General features: G+C 34.8%; 1 protein-coding gene across 1 annotated transcript in view; it reads right to left on the reverse strand.

Moving 5' to 3' along the window:
* LOC121372036 (SWI/SNF-related matrix-associated actin-dependent regulator of chromatin subfamily A containing DEAD/H box 1-like) overlaps positions 1-18,304 on the reverse strand; it is a 34,891-nt gene that overhangs the window by 6,087 nt on the left and 10,500 nt on the right. The window contains exons 6-17 of the mRNA XM_041498279.1: positions 13,331-13,401; positions 12,543-12,692; positions 11,256-11,467; positions 10,655-10,745; positions 10,156-10,255; positions 9,591-9,729; positions 9,097-9,232; positions 7,554-7,694; positions 7,016-7,114; positions 5,039-5,284; positions 1,013-1,114; positions 40-135 (exon numbers count right to left, since the gene is read on the reverse strand). Coding sequence (XP_041354213.1) covers positions 40-135; positions 1,013-1,114; positions 5,039-5,284; positions 7,016-7,114; positions 7,554-7,694; positions 9,097-9,232; positions 9,591-9,729; positions 10,156-10,255; positions 10,655-10,745; positions 11,256-11,467; positions 12,543-12,692; positions 13,331-13,401 — 1,583 coding nt within the window. The remainder of the gene's footprint in view (positions 1-39; positions 136-1,012; positions 1,115-5,038; positions 5,285-7,015; positions 7,115-7,553; positions 7,695-9,096; positions 9,233-9,590; positions 9,730-10,155; positions 10,256-10,654; positions 10,746-11,255; positions 11,468-12,542; positions 12,693-13,330; positions 13,402-18,304) is intronic.

Consider the following 18,304-nt stretch of genomic DNA (forward strand, 5'->3'; position numbering starts at 1 on the left):
AACTTGTCATAATACTGGTGAATAATTAACAAATCTTACCCGCTCCTTCATCTCTTTTAATATTTTATCCAGCACTCGGAATTTTCCAGACTCGTTAATATGCGACTGATCCAGGCAGTAGCTACCAACATATCTCTGAAAAATAAAAAAACGGCAATGAAAAATGTAGTGCAATCACTTGTCCTGCCTAACTATGTATCACGAAAGGAAATATTTGTTCATAAAACCTCAGCACATTGTAATCTATAGCTCTATAATTGATCCCACGTTTGGGTCCAGATAGCAAGCGGAATCCGGCAATGAATGTATATGTTACTTATACCCGATGGCAGAAAGAGATATTTTACATGTGCTTTCACAAACATGACAGCAAATATGATGATCCTTTTTGATATGCCAGTCATGCACATTGGTTGGGATAGAGGTAGGATCTTGTTCAGTTGATATTCAGGACTAACTCTGGGTCAGTAGAAAATTTCACCAGATTATCTACTAAACATCAAAAATTGCACAAACCCAGATTTTTTTTTTTTTAAATATCAATTATTTCACAAAATTAAAATAAAATTCGCCAATTGTTCGCCAATTCGTAGTTGGTGAATTTGGCGAGTGCCACAGCTAGCCCTGATATTATAATAGTGCTTGTATGATGTGCTTTGGTCTTGGTGAAACCTCTTGGTGGACACATTCTCTGATTGAGTTTCTTCCTGTCCCAACCAGTGACCTATGACTGGTATATCATGGTATGTGATGTCCTGCCTGCAGGCAAAGGCATATAATAGATCCACTACTGCTAATGCAAAAAAGTACCAGGTTTCCTCTGAGAATAAATGCAAACATTTTCAAATGTCTGACATCCAGTAGCCGATGATTCATAAATCAATATGCTCTAGTGGTGTTGTTAAACAAAACAAACTCTGCTTGGGACAGAAGAACAACACAAGGATATGGCAAATGTTCAGTCTTCCTGAGCTACATGATGCCCCACTCTATCATCAAGTTTGATTATTACCTTGTAATACTGACACAACTTATGGATGTCAAAATCATTCAACACAGCCATGTCCTCTTGTATAAGATGTGGCAGTGCACCTCGGTCTCTGTGTGATGGCTCCTGATGGGAAAGAAAACCATTTAATTAATAGTTATGATAGCAGATACATAGGCAATAACTGGTTACTGTCTTTAAGATACCGGCTTTATCCTGCAAAGGTTAGAATGGCCATTCAACTTGAGCAGGATAAAGCCGGTATCATAAGACAGTAACCAGTTATTTCTTTTATCCTGCAATCTTACAGGAATATTCAGAAAATCATTATTTATTCCAGTTTTGTGTATGCAAATCGAGTATAGGTTTCTGCTGTATGATGTCATACAAGATGCATGACATCATTATTTGTAAGATGCTAGCTACATTCTGTCACATTAAAAAAGCGTTTCTAAACTCTAATTCATAAATAAATATACAAATTTTGTATTGTTATCGCAAAACTAAAAGTTATTTGTATTTACTGCACTTCAACAAATGATTTAATGAGTATGTTTATTGAAAATCTTCTCTGAAATACTAGAGTCGAGTCAGGCTTATGTCACGTGACCTATATTTTTGGTCAGTGACCGAAAATATAGAGATTTATCTAGTCATCATACCTTGCCAATGTATACAGTGATTGCTGGATAATATGTTTCATAAAAACAGGCCCAGATATTACTTTAACAGAGAAATCTTTAGCAAGTGATATTACTTCTTCAAGAAAATTGCAACAAAGATGTTTGTCAGTTTTTGGACATTGTAATAATTTCTGATGAGTAGGATGCGATGAAATTGCACTTACTTTTGCAATAGGGGTGATAAGGTTGTACTTGTATATCTTTGCGACAGTGGTTGATATGATTTATTACCGTAGCAATAAGTTTAAATATTTACATCAGTTTGCGATTGAGTGTAGAAGTTTCAGATGAGGAGGTGGTGATAACGTTTTTTGTCAGTTTGCAGTCAACATAATGGTTTCTGATGTGCAGGTCTTGATAACGTTTCAATGGAATGATAAGGTTGGAGCTACTTTTACTGTAAGGGTGAAATGGTTGTACCTACTTTTACTGTAAGGGTGAAATGGTTGTACCTACTTTTATGGTAAGGGTGAAATGGTTGTACCTACTTTTACTGTAAGGGTGAAATGGTTGTACCTACTTTTACTGTAAGGGTGAAATGGTTGTACCTACTTTTGCGATAAGTTTAGAGATTTATCTTACTTTGCAATCATTGTAGAGGTTTTAGATTAGCAGGGGTGATATATACAGAGATTTCTTTCAGTTTGTGGTCAGTGTAGTGGTTTTAGATTAGCAGGGGTGATATATATAGAGATTTCTTTCAGTTTGTGGTCAGTGTAGAGGTTTTAGATTAGCAGGGGTGATATATATAGAGATTTCTTTCAGTTTGTGGTCAGTGTAGTGGTTTTAGATTAGCAGGGGTGATATATATAGAGATTTCTTTCAGCTTGTGGTCAGTGTAGTGGTTTTAGATTAGCAGGGGTGATATATATATATATAGAGATTTCTTTCAGTTTGTGGTCAGTGTAGTGGTTTTAGATTAGCAGGGGTGATATATATATAGAGATTTCTTTCAGTTTGTGGTCGGTGTAGAGGTTTTAGATTAGCAGGAGTGATATATATAGAGATTTCTTTCAGTTTGTGGTCGGTGTAGGGGTTTTAGATTAGCAGGGGTGATATATATAGAGATTTCTTTCAGTTTGTGGTTGGTGTAGTGGTTTTAGATTAGCAGGGGTGATATATATAGAGATTTCTTTCAGTTTGTGGTCAGTGTAGTGGTTTTAGATTAGCAGGGGTGATATATATATAGAGATTTCTTTCAGTTTGTGGTCAGTGTAGTGGTTTTAGATGAGCAGGGGTGATATATATAGAGATTTCTTTCAGTTTGTGGTCAGTGTAGTGGTTTTGGATGAGCAGGGGTGATATATATAGAGATTTCTTTCAGTTTGTGGTCAGTGTAGGGGTTTTAGATTAGCAGGGGTGATATATATAGAGATTTCTTTCAGTTTGTGGTCAGTGTAGAGGTTTTAAATTAGCAGGGGTGATATATATAGAGATTTCTTTCAGTTTGTGGTCAGTGTAGAGGTTTTAGATTAGCAGGGGTGATATATATAGAGATTTCTTTCAGTTTGTGGTCAGTGTAGAGGTTTTGGATGAGCAGGGGTGGCATGTACTTCAGAGTTCGACAAATCCGCTAGCCCGACGCCCGTGGCTAGTGGTTTTTAAGTTCGGGCTAGTGAGAACCGCCCTCCTTATCGCTCGATCGTGGGGTTTTTGTGGTTTTTTGTTTTTCTCTCGGCTGAAATTTCGTTTAATAAATTTGATTGTAACATTTGTCATCGAATAATATCAACAACGCAATCAGTATATAATGATAATCCACTTAAACTAGGTCTGCAAACTGCAGTAACATGCTATCTCTACATCGCCACAGTTACAGCATGCATTGTTTACTTTTCCCTTTCAAGTTTCTGGCACAGGAAATAAGTTTAATGACATGCGTGTTTTGGTTGATTGGACACGTCACGTGGTAGTTAATCTCGCACATATGAACTTGGAAATCTCGCACTAAAGAACTTGGAAATCACCAATTGCGACAACAGGTTAATCTCAATCAAGTAAACCCCGGTCACACTTTGAATTTCAGTGTTTGTTTTATTTACCTGTTGTTTTCTAATTTTACACTTCGCTGACATGTGGTTATCGGCAATCAGGAAAACAATTTACTTTAATGGTAACGCACATGCAATGACTTTGCTTGACCTATTTGTGTATCGGTTTGGATAATGCGTCACAGCTGCCGATACAAGATAATACCTTTTTTGTTCATCAATTAACAACGGATTAGATGTCGCCGTTATATTCTTTTGATATCGGTCTGACACGGGATAATGCCCTGTATTTGAGCAATTGGCATCACCGTTCCTGGCGACATAAATAGTAGGGCCCTAAATGTATAACCCACTACCGAATACACTGAACCATCTATTACTGTGTGTCACACTGTCGTACCCTCATTTAAATTTAATTATTTTGATAGTGGGTTTAGATATCAACCATGAGGTTGCTCAATTATTTTTCTCCTGGGGGAGGGCAAACGCAAAAACGCGAATGACGATGGATCACACTTGACAAAAAACCAAACGTACAACACGACAAAAAACTGAAAGTTACAACATGATTTAAGTGTTTGTTTTATTTTACTGTTATACTCGTAAATGTGTAATGTTACAATTTTTTTTAATAAAAATCCAGTTATAATTGATCAGGAATTTGGGCTAGTGCTTTATCTTGGTGGGCTAGTGGTTTTTACAAACCCACTAGCCCTGTGGCTAGTGACTTTTCAAAATATTTGTCATACTCTGATGTACTTTAGCAATAAGTTTAGAAATTTCTGTCAGTTTGCAGTCAGTGCAGAGATTTTGGATGAGTGGAGTGGAGTGTGGTGGGTGATAAAGTTGTACCTACTTTGGCAATAAGTTTCAACACGTCAGTTTGCGGTCAGTGTAGAGGTTCCAGATGAGCAGGGGGATATAAATGATAAAATAGTACCTACTTTAGCAATAAGTTTAGAGATTTCCATCAGTTTGCGGTCCGTGTAGAGGTTCCGGATGAGCAGAGGGTGGTAAAGTTGTACCTACTTTAGCAATAAGTTTGGAGAATTCCGTCAGTTTGCGGTCCTTGTAGAGGTTCCGTATGAGCATGGGGTGATAAATGATAAAGTTGTACCTACTTTAGCAATAAGTTTAGAGATTTCCGTCAGTTTGCGGTCCGTGTAGAGGTTCCGGATGAGCAGGGGGTGGTAAAGTTGTACCTACTTTAGCAATAAGTTTGGAGATTTCCATCAGTTTGCAGTCCGTGTAGAGGTGCCGGATGAGCAGGGGGTGGTAAAGTTGTACCTACTTTAGCAATAAGTTTGGAGATTTCCATCAGTTTGCAGTCCGTGTAGAGGTTGGGGATGAGCAGGAGATGATAAAGTTGTACTTACTTTAGCAATAAGTTTGGAGATTTCCGTCAGTTTGCGGTCCGTGTAGAGGTTCCGTATGAGCAGGGGGTGGTTGGCCACCTTCCTGAGCTGCATGAACATGGCCATGCCGCCTGTCTTCATCTCATTCCCATTCTCCTCAAGCTGCTCGGAGAACTTCACCAACAGCGAGTCGTACAGCGCCTGCTGGGCGGGAATCATCACCACGCTCTCCATCCTCTCCACCTTCTTCGGAAGCTGCTCCATTACCTGGGTGTAAACAGAAGAGAAACAATTAGAGATATGTCCATGCAAAACTGATACCCCCTCCCACACACACACCTACATGACTCTTGTACCAGGGAAGATGATCTTAAAGGGACATTCCTGAGTTTGCTGCAAATTTTAAGATGTTACTGACTAACAGAATTTTTAATGATTGTATTTACATATAAAATAAATTTTTCTGCATAAAATATTAGTGACTGTATATTAAACATGTTTCTGATCGTTCTAATATTTGTACTAGGTTAAATTACATTTTATTTCCTAAAATATGCTTTTTTCATACATACAAAATTATTTGAAGACAAAATCCAGTTTGGGCTTCTTGTAAATATTAAGACAACCAGAAACACATTGAATATACAGACACTGATATTCTAAACAAGTTTAATCGTAGAAATATTTTATTAGTCAGAAACATCTTACATTGAAGCAAATTCAGGAATGTCCCTTTAACTTTATGCATACATTATTTACAATCAGAAAACCAAGTTTCCAATTTGTCATTTTGAACCCACATTGTTCAATGTCAAATTGTTAAAAAAAAAAAAGTTTGTTTTGTTTAACGTTATCACTAGAGCACATTGATTTATTAATAATCAGCTATTGGATGTCAAACATTTGGTAATTTTTTACATAAACCCGCTACATTTTTCCATTAGTAGCAAGGGATCTTTTATATACCATATACTTTGATATACCAGTCATGGGGCACCATACCAGACAGGATAGCACATACCATGTCAATGTAATGTTTTTTTCACAAGTTATGTTTGGACAAAAAGTAGAAAATCTAACTGTAATTAAAGGTACATGTAGGAGAGTAATTTATCGTAGTTGTTAACAATTTGGTTCAGACTTTTAAGTTCAAGGGCCATAACTCTATGAAAAACAAATTCTAAATTGCATTGAAAGTGACATTTTATCTGTAACAGTTAACTTTCATGATGAAGCTATGCAGCAAATTTCAGTTCAATAGGCATTGTGAATAAAAGTCTGGAAAATTAAAATGGAAAGACAGACAGACAGACAGACAGAGGGATGGAAACGTAACCTAGTCCCCTCCACCTGGGGGGATACATGCTTCCACTAAGTGAAGCCACACCCTAGAACTGTGGGTCACGAGCAACTGAAATGTTACAGGTCCCTACTGGGTTATAATTATTTTTCTTGTACTCAGTGGCTCCAAATGTAACAAGATAAATCAATTTTCTTGCATAAGGTATGGCCTGTGTCCTGTACTTTAAAAAAAAAAAAAAAAAAATTGTAATTGTTTTTCTAGGTTTTGTCATTTCAAACTTTGATTCATATCACAAAATTTTCAATATGGTTTCAAGTGAGTCAGGCATATACATTTGTAACTTTGGTTTATCACTGTACTAATCTGTTGTAATGATACATTACCAGCTTGTATATAATAAAACAAAATGCCAGATTCTCGATATAAATCAATAAGGTGTTTGCAAAAAGGGCTTGTAGTAGGGCTTGATGGATTGGTATTAGCCTCGAAACTGTCCTTATCATACTTTGCTTCATCAGCACCAAATTGTGCACTGCTGTCTATTTGTCTATCTTCATCTGGATGCACAATCCTTAACCAATAGCATACTCTATTAAATATCTTTTATTTTACACAGCAAACAATTGAACAATGCAATAAAACAGACAAAACAGGTGTCATCTTCTGTAATCTAAGCTTTAGTTTGAAGTGATTACCTCAGACTTCAATCTTCTCAGAACAAACGGCTGCATGATTCGCTTGGCATGTGCTATTCGCTCTTTTTCGTAGCGGCCCAGCTGTGGGTCCCCAGGTTTCTGCAACACAAGAAAATCAATACTGAAAACTATACATCACACTCAAATTTTTTGTTTGGCCTTTAAATTTTGACCAGACATGTCATTCTCAACTTGGGACTACTTTTCCCCAAATTCTGTCCACTTCAAACTTACCCACTCCCACTCATGCCCTGAATTAGTCTGGCAATGTCAGAGATGAAGTCTGGGATGGGTGTGCCTGAACCTTCATTGGATATGGGCATGTTAATAGAGTTCCCATATAATTTAATTTAAAAAAAAATAAAAAAATATTAAAAGATAATTTAAAAGTAAAAAATGTTGTAACAGCCAGACATATTTTAGACTATTTAATAACTGTGACCAGCACTGTTAAATAAATCTCCTTTCCTTTCGTTTGCCTGTCTAGTTAAGCTCTAGAGAATGCAACTGAGATGATGTTTATTCTGTGTTAACTTACTGCACTCATCATGGTGAAGATTCTCTTCAGATGTTCCGTCTTGCCCTGGAAGATGTCGGGCATCACGAACGCCAGTAAGGACATCAACTCCAACAGATTGTTCTGCAGCGGCGTTCCAGTCAGGAGCAGACGGCGCTCAGCCTACAAAACAAAACATGGTTAAAATACCTGACACATGACACACTCAACACACTTTAATTACAGTTATACAGCATCTGGGATTCAGACATGTAGTTAAGGACAGACTGACAAGGAGAGAGGAAACCTGCTGCTGCCACGTAATGGGCTACTCCTTCTTATTAGCAGCAAGGGATCTTTTATATACCACAGAACGAACAGTGCATGCCATGGTGCACTGGCTGTAATGAGAAATAGCCCAATGGGCCCACTGACAGGAATCGATCCCAGACTGACCGTGTATGAGACAAGCACTTTACTACTGGGCTACATCCTGCCCCTATAACTAATGGAAGGAAGGAAATGTTTTATATAACGACACACAACACATTTTATTTACGGTTACATGGCGCCGGACATATGGTTAAGGACCACACACAAATATTGAGAGAGGAAACCCGCTGTCACCACTTTATAGGCTACTCTTTTCAATTAGCAGCAAGGGATCTTTTATATGCACCATCCCACAGACAGGATAGTACACACCAGTTGTGGAGCACTGGCAAGAACGAAAAATAGCCCAATGGGCCCACCGACGGGAATCGATCCTTGATCGATCGTGCATCAGGCGAGCACTGTACCACTGAGCTACGTCCCGCCCCCTATCACGAAAGGATGCAATGTGATATAGATCAATGAGCCAAACAAAGGCGAAAAGATTGAATGAATAAACAAACAAATGTTTACCACTATCTGAGCTAATTTGGTGTCATTCAAAGGTACGTAAATAAAAGAATGGACCATTCACACAAATATATTATGCTAAATGTCAAACTGACTCACTGTAAGTTGTAACTATAATATGTATGTGATGGACAATCAGATGAATGCATGGATTAAAGGGACACACCCTACTTTCAACCCATGAAAATTAACACCAAGTTTAGTTAATTTAGAAACCTTTAGTACATCTGGATAAAGTTACAATTGAGTGAAACATGAGTCTGTGACTTTGAAATGGTGAAATACTCTCTAAAAATAGACTAAAACTCGACTCCATAACTGTTATTTCTCAGACGCAGGTGCGTTTTTCAAAATTTCAGAAATATATTTTATGATATTAAAAACACCAGGATGACCAGAAACACTTTGAATGCACGGAAATGGATAATCTAAACAATACAATCTAAGTAGAGTATGATTTCAGTTATCCAACATGGCTCCAACAGTCAAACATATGCCTTAGTGTTTAAAAACTAGGGTATGTCCCTTTAACAAACTCAAAACAATGCCTAATATTCCTAAGTGAAGGGACATGAATGTATAGAACTATAATTAAAACATTTTAATCCACTGTAAGAAAGAGAATATGTTTGTATGCATAGCTGTTTATGTACTTAATGTTACTTGACATATAAACACTTACTGAAATCTTCATCAGATTCTGAAATCTCAAAGACGCCATGTTTTTCAGCATATGTCCTTCATCAAAAATGGCGTAATGAAAGGGAGCCTTCTTGAACAGAGCTCGATCTTCAACACTTCCAGTAGCAATGGCATAACTACATATACAGTTAAAAAATCATGACAAGTAGCAATATACCAGCATATTGTCTGGTTAAAGTTTGGAGTCACCCAAACATTAAATAGAGACGTTAATAGGACTTGTGACAGGACTTGCTGTCATAAAATGTTGTTTTATCTCAACCATAAATTCATTTGATTTACTATAAGTGTACAAGGCACTACTGTACATGAAACATGTCACTAACAATACTACAATGTTATTAAGGTTCATGAGGATATTATAACATTTGTTTTAATTAAATTAAAGATGGACAATATATCGTTTGAAACCTGAATTTCCCTTTTCTTAAGACTTCTATTACAAAAACCACATAGATGTGTATTATGACTTACGTTGTAAGGACCACGTTGAAATGTACCGAGTTCTGATACATGATTCGTTGTCTGGCCAGGCGTCGCTCATCGGGTGAACCATAGTACACTATCACATTGAGAGCGGGGCACCATTTCTTCATCTCTCGTAACCAGTTCTCTGCATCAAAAAACAACTTAATATTATAACCCACGAAATGGGACACTCTAAATCTAAGACTGGCCCATAGGAACTGGGGGTGTGGTGGGAAGGGCATGTGCACTTGAGGACCCTACGTTTTACCGTGTTTCCCTTCTATATTTGGCATCTGCAATGTTGAATGATTGGTGTTTTGCCTTTAACTAAATGATGGAACAACAACAAAACCCCACTACTAGTCAGTCAGTAGAGTGCTCGCCTGAGTTGCGTGTGTTATCTGATCCAACCACCCCAGTGGACCCAGTTTTTGATAGGGTTTTTGCCTGTTCAAACAAGTTTATACTTAATTTGGGCATAATTTTGGGCACAGCATTTCTCATTTCAACTTTGGTGCAATCTAAAGCCCTGGTATATGATCCAATACAAATCAATGTATTAAGAACTGACCTATAGTTGAAGAAGGAACAATGATGACATGTGGTCCAGTGTCATTGTTTTCCAGTAGATGAGCAAGGAATGCAATAGCCTGGATTGTCTTCCCCAAGCCCTGAAAATAAGGTTAATATTTTAAAGAATTGATTTTATTCTTAACCATAATGAAAATATATCTGAAACAATGTGACTACATACCCTTTAATTTCCTTGAATGCATTTTTATAAATTTTAAAATGCATTGAGATGTACTTTCAAAAATACAATTGTAAGCCACATTTTACTAATCTAGAGAAACGTATTAAAACACATAAACTTAAAATGGAGCAACACTGATACTGCGGCCGTAAAGTAATGCCAAAATCTCGCCTTTTGGCTTCGTTAAAGGAAGAATGAATGTTCAATAACACCCCAGCACAAAAAATACATCGGCTATTGGGTGTCAAACTAATTTTAAAGGTAAATGCAACAATGAAGTGCCGATGCATTAAGAGGACACAACAAATTTAATTACCATTTCATCTGCAAGAATTCCATTCAGTTGTTGAGTGTGCATGATCTTCAACCAGTTTAGTCCAATCAGTTGATAAGGTTTCATGGTGAACCTAACAAAACAAATGTATTATAAAATTATTCTTAATTTGCACAAGTAACATTTTTTCTCGTTTGTTTCTAATAATAAAATTTTAAAGATCAATTTTATTATTATAAAATTATTATTGGTTTAAATCTATTTTATTAATTACATGTACTTTGGATTCTCAATAACAAGTAAAAAGAATTATTACTGCTTTTGCTTTCACTTAAAACCACACAAATAAAAACAATTATCAAGAAAAATATAAAACAAAGTTACTGTAATAACCTGTGAAAAATTACATTAAAGTCATTAACACTATTTTCCGAGGTACGTATCTTTTTACATAAAATGGATTTTTAAGTACTATAAACACCAGGACAACCAAAAACAATTAGATGTTCCAAACCTGATAACTGAAGCAAGATACTGTACGTGTAACGTGTCATTTAATGGACAAACAAAAAGCTGCAATAGTCCAATATATTTGACGCTGCCTAATAACCAGGGTCAGTGCCTTTAACTCTTAATGTCTTACTCAGCATTAAGCAGGCTTGGCTGTTTGTTGATATGGCAGGCGTTCAGCGAGCTTGTGCTGTTTGTGATAGAAGAAACGACCGTCTCCATCTCTTCGGCGATCCTCTGGCACCGTTTCATCAGCTTTATCACCAGGTTACGAGACTGGATGGCATCCTTGCAGCCGGTGATTAGATTAGACGACAACGATTTCGTCGAATCAAACTTCTTTATCTAAATTAACAAGAAATTACAAGAATACCACTGAATTAAGAATCTCACCCACCAAAACCGTATTTGGAGTCACTGATCGCTGCATCCAAAGATGTTCATCTCAATGCATAAAAAAACTGAACAAAAACTATCAAAATTTTAAAAATTAAAATAAGAAACTTAAATTAAAATTTTAATTTAATAAATTTCAATTTTGTTTATCATGCATTGAAAAGAACAGTCATAGATGTAATTATAAACCAAGCTTCATTGATGTAAACCAAGTTTCATTGATGTAGGAGTTATAGGTTGTGAGAAATGGAGCTAAACGAAAACACTTTAACATTGAGCTAAATGCAAAAAGTTGTTGCCATCCCCACTAGAAAGGTAATACCTATATCACTTCTTTTTATTTTGTAACTGTGAGATAAAAACTACGTTAGTATAACAGAAATTAAAATTAAATTGGACCAAAAATTAAAACTGCAACAGGTTCTTGAAAATTATAGGATTATTGTGAACTTTTCATGAAAGAATAACAATAGGAACAGTTTCCAGGTAGTACTAAAATTTGGAAGGAGACAATGTTTTATTTAATGATGCACTGAACAAATAATAATGCATGGATATATGGAGTCAGACCATATATGGTTAAGGACCACACAGAAGAAAGCTCTAGGAAACCCACTGCCACAATTCCACTGTTTTCAATTAGCAGAAGGAATCTTTTACATGCATGTTACTAGTATTACCATATTACATTAGTTATGGATTATGTGGGCTGGAATAGCCAATGGGGATCAATTCTGCATCAGGCAAGCATTTTACCACTGTGCTATGTTCCCATTAAAATGTGAAATTCTGGGAAACACAAAATGAGGAAATCATAAATGAAGTGCTGTTCGCCAGACAAATTTACTGAGTACGGAGTCTCATTCTTGACTTTCTTAACATGTGGTAACCACCTGGTGACCTGAACAGCATTCCTGACTTACTCTTTATGGATGTTATAGTGATACAAATTTAAAAAAAGATATATATCTAAAATTCAGGAACAAATGAATAGTATGTAATAAAAACAGGGGAGACAACTTACCAGCCCATCCCAGTTTTCGAACGGCCTGCAAGCCATGATGCACTCCGCCTTCTTCCTGGAGCAGCCTGGAACCGACATCAGTTCCTCAACAGTGGCCTCCCCGAAGAACGACAGAATCGCAGTTATCTGAGTACCACTCTGTTCTCCTTCCTGGTTAAAACAGCACCATACGTCATTACTCGGTGGTCTCACACACCACTACCAATTCACCTAATTCTAACCAACTTTATATTTCAAGTGGATCGGTTAACGCAAACCAATTATAAAAAACTGACCGATCACAAAATTCCAACTGATTAGCAACACTACCTTTCATAAATTCATTGTGTGGTTTTCAGTGAAATAAAGCAGTTATTTAAGCTTGCATATTTGTATACGGTTTGTTTTAATATCAAGTTGAGACGTGCAGGGTGTATATTATCAAATCAAATCCCATAGATGACAATTGTAACATCTGTGGCTAAAACTCCTACCTGCAATGTATCAATCGACATAAACACTACGGATATAAATACTACCAACCCCACAAGGCTACTTGGCACAGTGGTCCTAGATGAAATAAAATTGCATACATTCTTTGCCCAGATGAAGCTTCTTTTTTTGTTTTTACAATCAACACTCTCACATTTATCACTAATCACTATCACTAATCACAGGACTTGTGGTGTTAACTTCTCTTTCAAAAGTTTGGTGCACCTCGAACTTTGACCCAGCCGGAAGTTATTTGTTTTGGTACTACCTGTACTACCTGTACATGTATATTATTTTAATACCAAGTTGAGACTTACAAAACTGTCTTCACTGTCGTAATACTCGTCTTCATAGTCTTCATCTTCATCCGACAGATCTATATCCTTGTCTGCAATAAGCAAATATACACAAGGTGAGAAAAAACCCAGAGGAAACTGTTTGTAATAATATCCATGAACATTTTTTAAATGAAGGTTATTGTGTAATTAACATATACTCCCCACAAAAAATGAAAGAAACATAAGGTTGTTTTCCAAAAAAAAAATAGAACATACAAACAAGTTTTATTGCCAGCCCCTTGTTTACAATTAGAACAACACATGCCATGGGTAAACATGGGTTGTGTACATAAAAATAATAAAACAACATAATATAATACTTTAGGGTACTGGCTTGCAAACCCCACCTCAAATCCATCCCCACCCCCTCTCCATCCCCCCCTCCCCCCTCCCTCCCTCTCTCTCTCTCTCTCTCTCTCTCTCTCTCTCTCTCTCTCTCTCTCTCTCTCTCTCTCTCTCTCTCTCTCTCTCTCTCTCTCTCTCTCTCTCTCTCTCTCTCTCTCTCTCTCACTCTCACTATATATCTAATCAATGTAGCTATCCATTTATCTTTCTCTCACGCAAAAAACAAACAAACACACTTTCATCCTTTTCCATTCTATGAACGACGTACATAAATATTTAAAATACGCACATGATATATATATATATATACGCACACACACACACATATATATATATACACATACACACATACATACATATACATATGTATGTATTTATACATATGTATGTATTTACATTATTAATGCGTGGACCGCTGGGAACAAGACGAGGAAAGTTAAAAAAATTAGGTCTGTTCAAAGAGAGAATAATACACTGACCACTTGGTGAAGAATTTATTAAGATTGTTCTTACTAAGATAAATAAATTTTTCTACTTTATATCTTTGTTTACCTTCGTTTTGGAAGTGTATAATATTTAATTGGATCCTTTGCACTTTACATTTATATATAAAATATTTAGCTAATAATAGTAGCAGGTCAAAAACATTATTTGTTTTAATATTATCTTTACATCCAAATATCACTAGCTCAAGAGAAAGCTTTAAATTACATATATGCTTACCAGTATAACCAATTTAAATAATCATTCCAAAAGTTCTGAACAATTTTACATTCCCAAAATAAATGCACTATAGATTCTTTTCCTTCATGACAAAACGTACACGTTTCACTGTCAATTAATTTTAATTTATATGCAAAACTATTAGTAGTTAATATTCTATGAAGTATTCTATATTGGAACCATCTAAGTTTTATTTCTTGCATGGTTACAAATGGTTTTAAATAAATAGTGTGCCAATTAAGGTCTGAAATAAAATAATTTTGCCATTTTGATATTGCAGAATTTGGTTTTTCAGAAGTTACAAGTGTGTAATAATATAGTTTTGAGCCATTTCTGATAGAACAAAGTTTTCTTTGAACAGGAGAATCATCTAAAGGAATATTTGTTTCTATTATATTCAGTTTCGTCTTCCTACGGTAAGCCTTAAGTGAGTTAATAATAACTCCTTGATACTCTAAAAAAGATGCATTTAATTTGTATAAATTATTAAATGCTGTTAAAGTTAAAAAGTTGCCGTACTCATCAACAAGATCACAGATTTGAGATACACCTTTCCCAAGCCATTTCTTTTTTAAAAAAGATTTACTGTTAATTTTTATATTGGAATTATAAAAAATTGGCTCTGATAAAAAGTCTTCAAAAGATGAAACATTAATTAATAACGAGAAGTCACAGAATGCAATAATAGTCTTTCCAAAATAGATTTTTTACATGTTTTAAGCACAATTGGGGGAAATCATTACCAAATAGAGATATGTTACGGAGTTGTGGAAAACATGCAACATTTTGGATCTTTGGTTTCCAAATTTTCGTAGCCATGTAATTTTCAAAGCTTTAGCATAGTTAAATATGTCTATCATTCTGAGATCTCCCTCATTAACAGGTTTACACAAAGTTATTCTTTTTATCCTGTTTGGCTTTTGATTCCATACAAATTTAAATAATATCGTGTGCAATTCTTTCTGAAATGTTTCCGATGGATTTGGTAATGTTAGAAGTAGATAACTAAGCTTAGATATTAACAGAGATTTTATTATAGCTATTCTTCCAAGTGGTGTTAACAACCTTCACATCCATGTATTTATAATTTGTTTAATTTCAAATAGTTTAGAATTATAATTAAGTTTGGTCATTTCATTCAAGTCGGTACTAAAAATAATTCCAAGTGCTTTAAATGGAGGAGGATTCCATTTTAGATTACGGTAAGATTTTGTAAATATCGTATTGGACTATTCCTAAGAGAGCCAATATTGCAACTCCATGAGGTTGGCTATTATTACAATTACAAATGCATTCAAACCCCCACTCTGCACGAATAAACAGTTCTTTTTCTTTTGTAAAATGGGTGTCTTGAAGAAAGTAAACTGAGAACCGTTTTGACCGTAAATAATTAAAGACATCTTTTCTCTTTTTAACTCCCGCAAGTCCCCAGCAGTTCATTGAACAAACTGTAAACGATCTATCCATACTTAAGTATGCACACAGAATATAATAAAATACATAGCTTATATATGACAGTATACATCATTCTGCGTACATCATAATACAGTTGATCATTCCAACACAAGTACGTCAAACACAAACGGATTATAAGTACATGTACATACTTCAAAAGAACAAACTTCCTTAAAACGGCATTAAAACAAAAACGTTCACTCTCAAACACGCTACCTTGCTCATGCACACCACAACACATAAACCTAATATATAGAGGTGCGAGATTTTGACCCCAAGCCACCGGAGTTACATAATTATTTCTAGTACAGGTTCGATCAAGATCCAAACGTAACAGGGTAGTAGTAATAATATTAATAGTTGTAGTAGTAGTAGTTATAATAGTGATGATGATTACGACAGAGGTAATGGTGATGATGATGTAAATGCGACCGAAGAACTTAATATTTTATTAATTACACCAACAGAAAGAAGCAATGAAACACGAAAATAGTTGTAGCATATATTGACTGTAGCCTAAACCCCCCATTCACAGTATCATAAATTTAAGTATGTTGCCGATATTCAATCCCACATTACGTCACTGTATTGTATACCCTGCGCTCATTTACAGTGATTTAAATTTGGTCTCAAATACCAGATGTTCTCTTATTTCTTTCCATCAATATATGCTCATATTTGAAATTAATATTAACTACTACTACCCAATAATAATTTTTAAAACAAATGAATTAAGATATATCAATCTATTTTGGAGAAAGAAATATATGGAATAATAATTTTTAAAAAATAAAATAATAATAACAATAATAATAATAATAAATAAATAATTTTTTTAAAAAGGGAACAGAGTTATGCTCATTTAATACTAGCCAAGAGAAATATAAATAAATAATATATAAATAATAAATAAATAAATATTCGACTAAAGAATGACTAAATAAATTAATTAATTAGTCAATCAAGACACCAGCCAATCGATCAATCGATTATACCATATAGTATTGAATATGAGCTAGCAGGAACACACTCCCGTCAGGACAAATTATGTTCTCTTTGTATAAAAAAACAAACAATAAAAAACCGGGTAGTTATACATAAGTAAATAAATAATCAAATAAATAAATGAAACAAGAAAAGGCAAAAAGAACATAGTATTGGAAGTGTTCCCGGTTCTCATATTATACCGTATTAATAAATAAGTACATAGACCAATCAGTTATAGTTAACTAATTAATTATATAGATGTACAACACGGGATTATAAGAATATAATATATATCTAAAGAAAAAAAGTTATTGTTGATTTTATTAATGTTAAATATTGTTATGTTTAAAAACACATATACACAAATGGGAATTCACTCTACCCAAATCGGAGCCATATCCTTTTCGATACGAAAAAAAAAAAAAAAAAAAAAAAAAGCCACCTCACCTTCAATGTGACTAAAGGTTAAAACTAAAACTGCATAAATAGTAAGACTGAAATAGAAAAGGACATGACACTTAAAGTGTTCCCAGTCATTATATGAGTTTTCACTCAGTTTTGATTTATATGATAAAAAATAATAGCTTAAATAATAAAATTAATAATAATAATAATAAATAATAATAATAGTAATAATAATAATAATAATAATAGTATTTTAATTTTAAAATCAGCGTACTAATAGGTAAAAAGTTTAATAAATAAATGAAATGGATAACTAAATAATTATTATTAATACAATAATAACGTAACGTAACGTAACGTAACGTAACGTAACGTAACGTAACGTAACGTAACGTAACATAACATAACATAACATAACATAACATAACATAACATAAAACAAACAAACAAACAAACAAAATTAAATTAACTTAAATTAAATTAAGAGGAAGAAGAAGCAGCAGAAGAAGATGGTGACGAAACCTAGTACTAATAGTCTCTTATTTATACAGTTTTAGTCTTCAGTTTCGGAATCGTCATCAAAAGTAGTTTTTTCACATAAAAACTCAAACGGATCCACCCTTTTTATTTCCCCACTTTGTTTCATCTTTAGAAAAAAAATTGTGTCTCTTGTCCAAGCTGATTACACATCCTTGTGTTGCTGCAGCTGTTTTAAATATTCATGATTTTTTGCTGTCAGATCGTCACTAATACCCATACCAGTTCCTTTCAGTTTTCGGCATTGGTACAGTGCTTGATTCTTATGCAATCGAGATTTAAATTTCACAATAATCAGCCTTGCTTTATTCTTTGTGAATTTGCCAAGCGATGTGCAATGCTGATGTCGTGCTTACTTATCTGCACATCGATACCCACCAATGCTTCCAAAAAGCTGTCTAATGACTAAATGTAGGATCAGTAAATTTAAATCGACTGACAAAGTTCGATGAAAACGTTTGCTAACAGTTTTCAAAATTGGTCAAAAATGCTCAGGACCAA

The sequence above is a fragment of the Gigantopelta aegis genome, chromosome 4 (assembly GCF_016097555.1).
Source record: "Gigantopelta aegis isolate Gae_Host chromosome 4, Gae_host_genome, whole genome shotgun sequence".
Classification (NCBI taxonomy): Eukaryota; Metazoa; Mollusca; class Gastropoda; order Neomphalida; family Peltospiridae; genus Gigantopelta; species Gigantopelta aegis.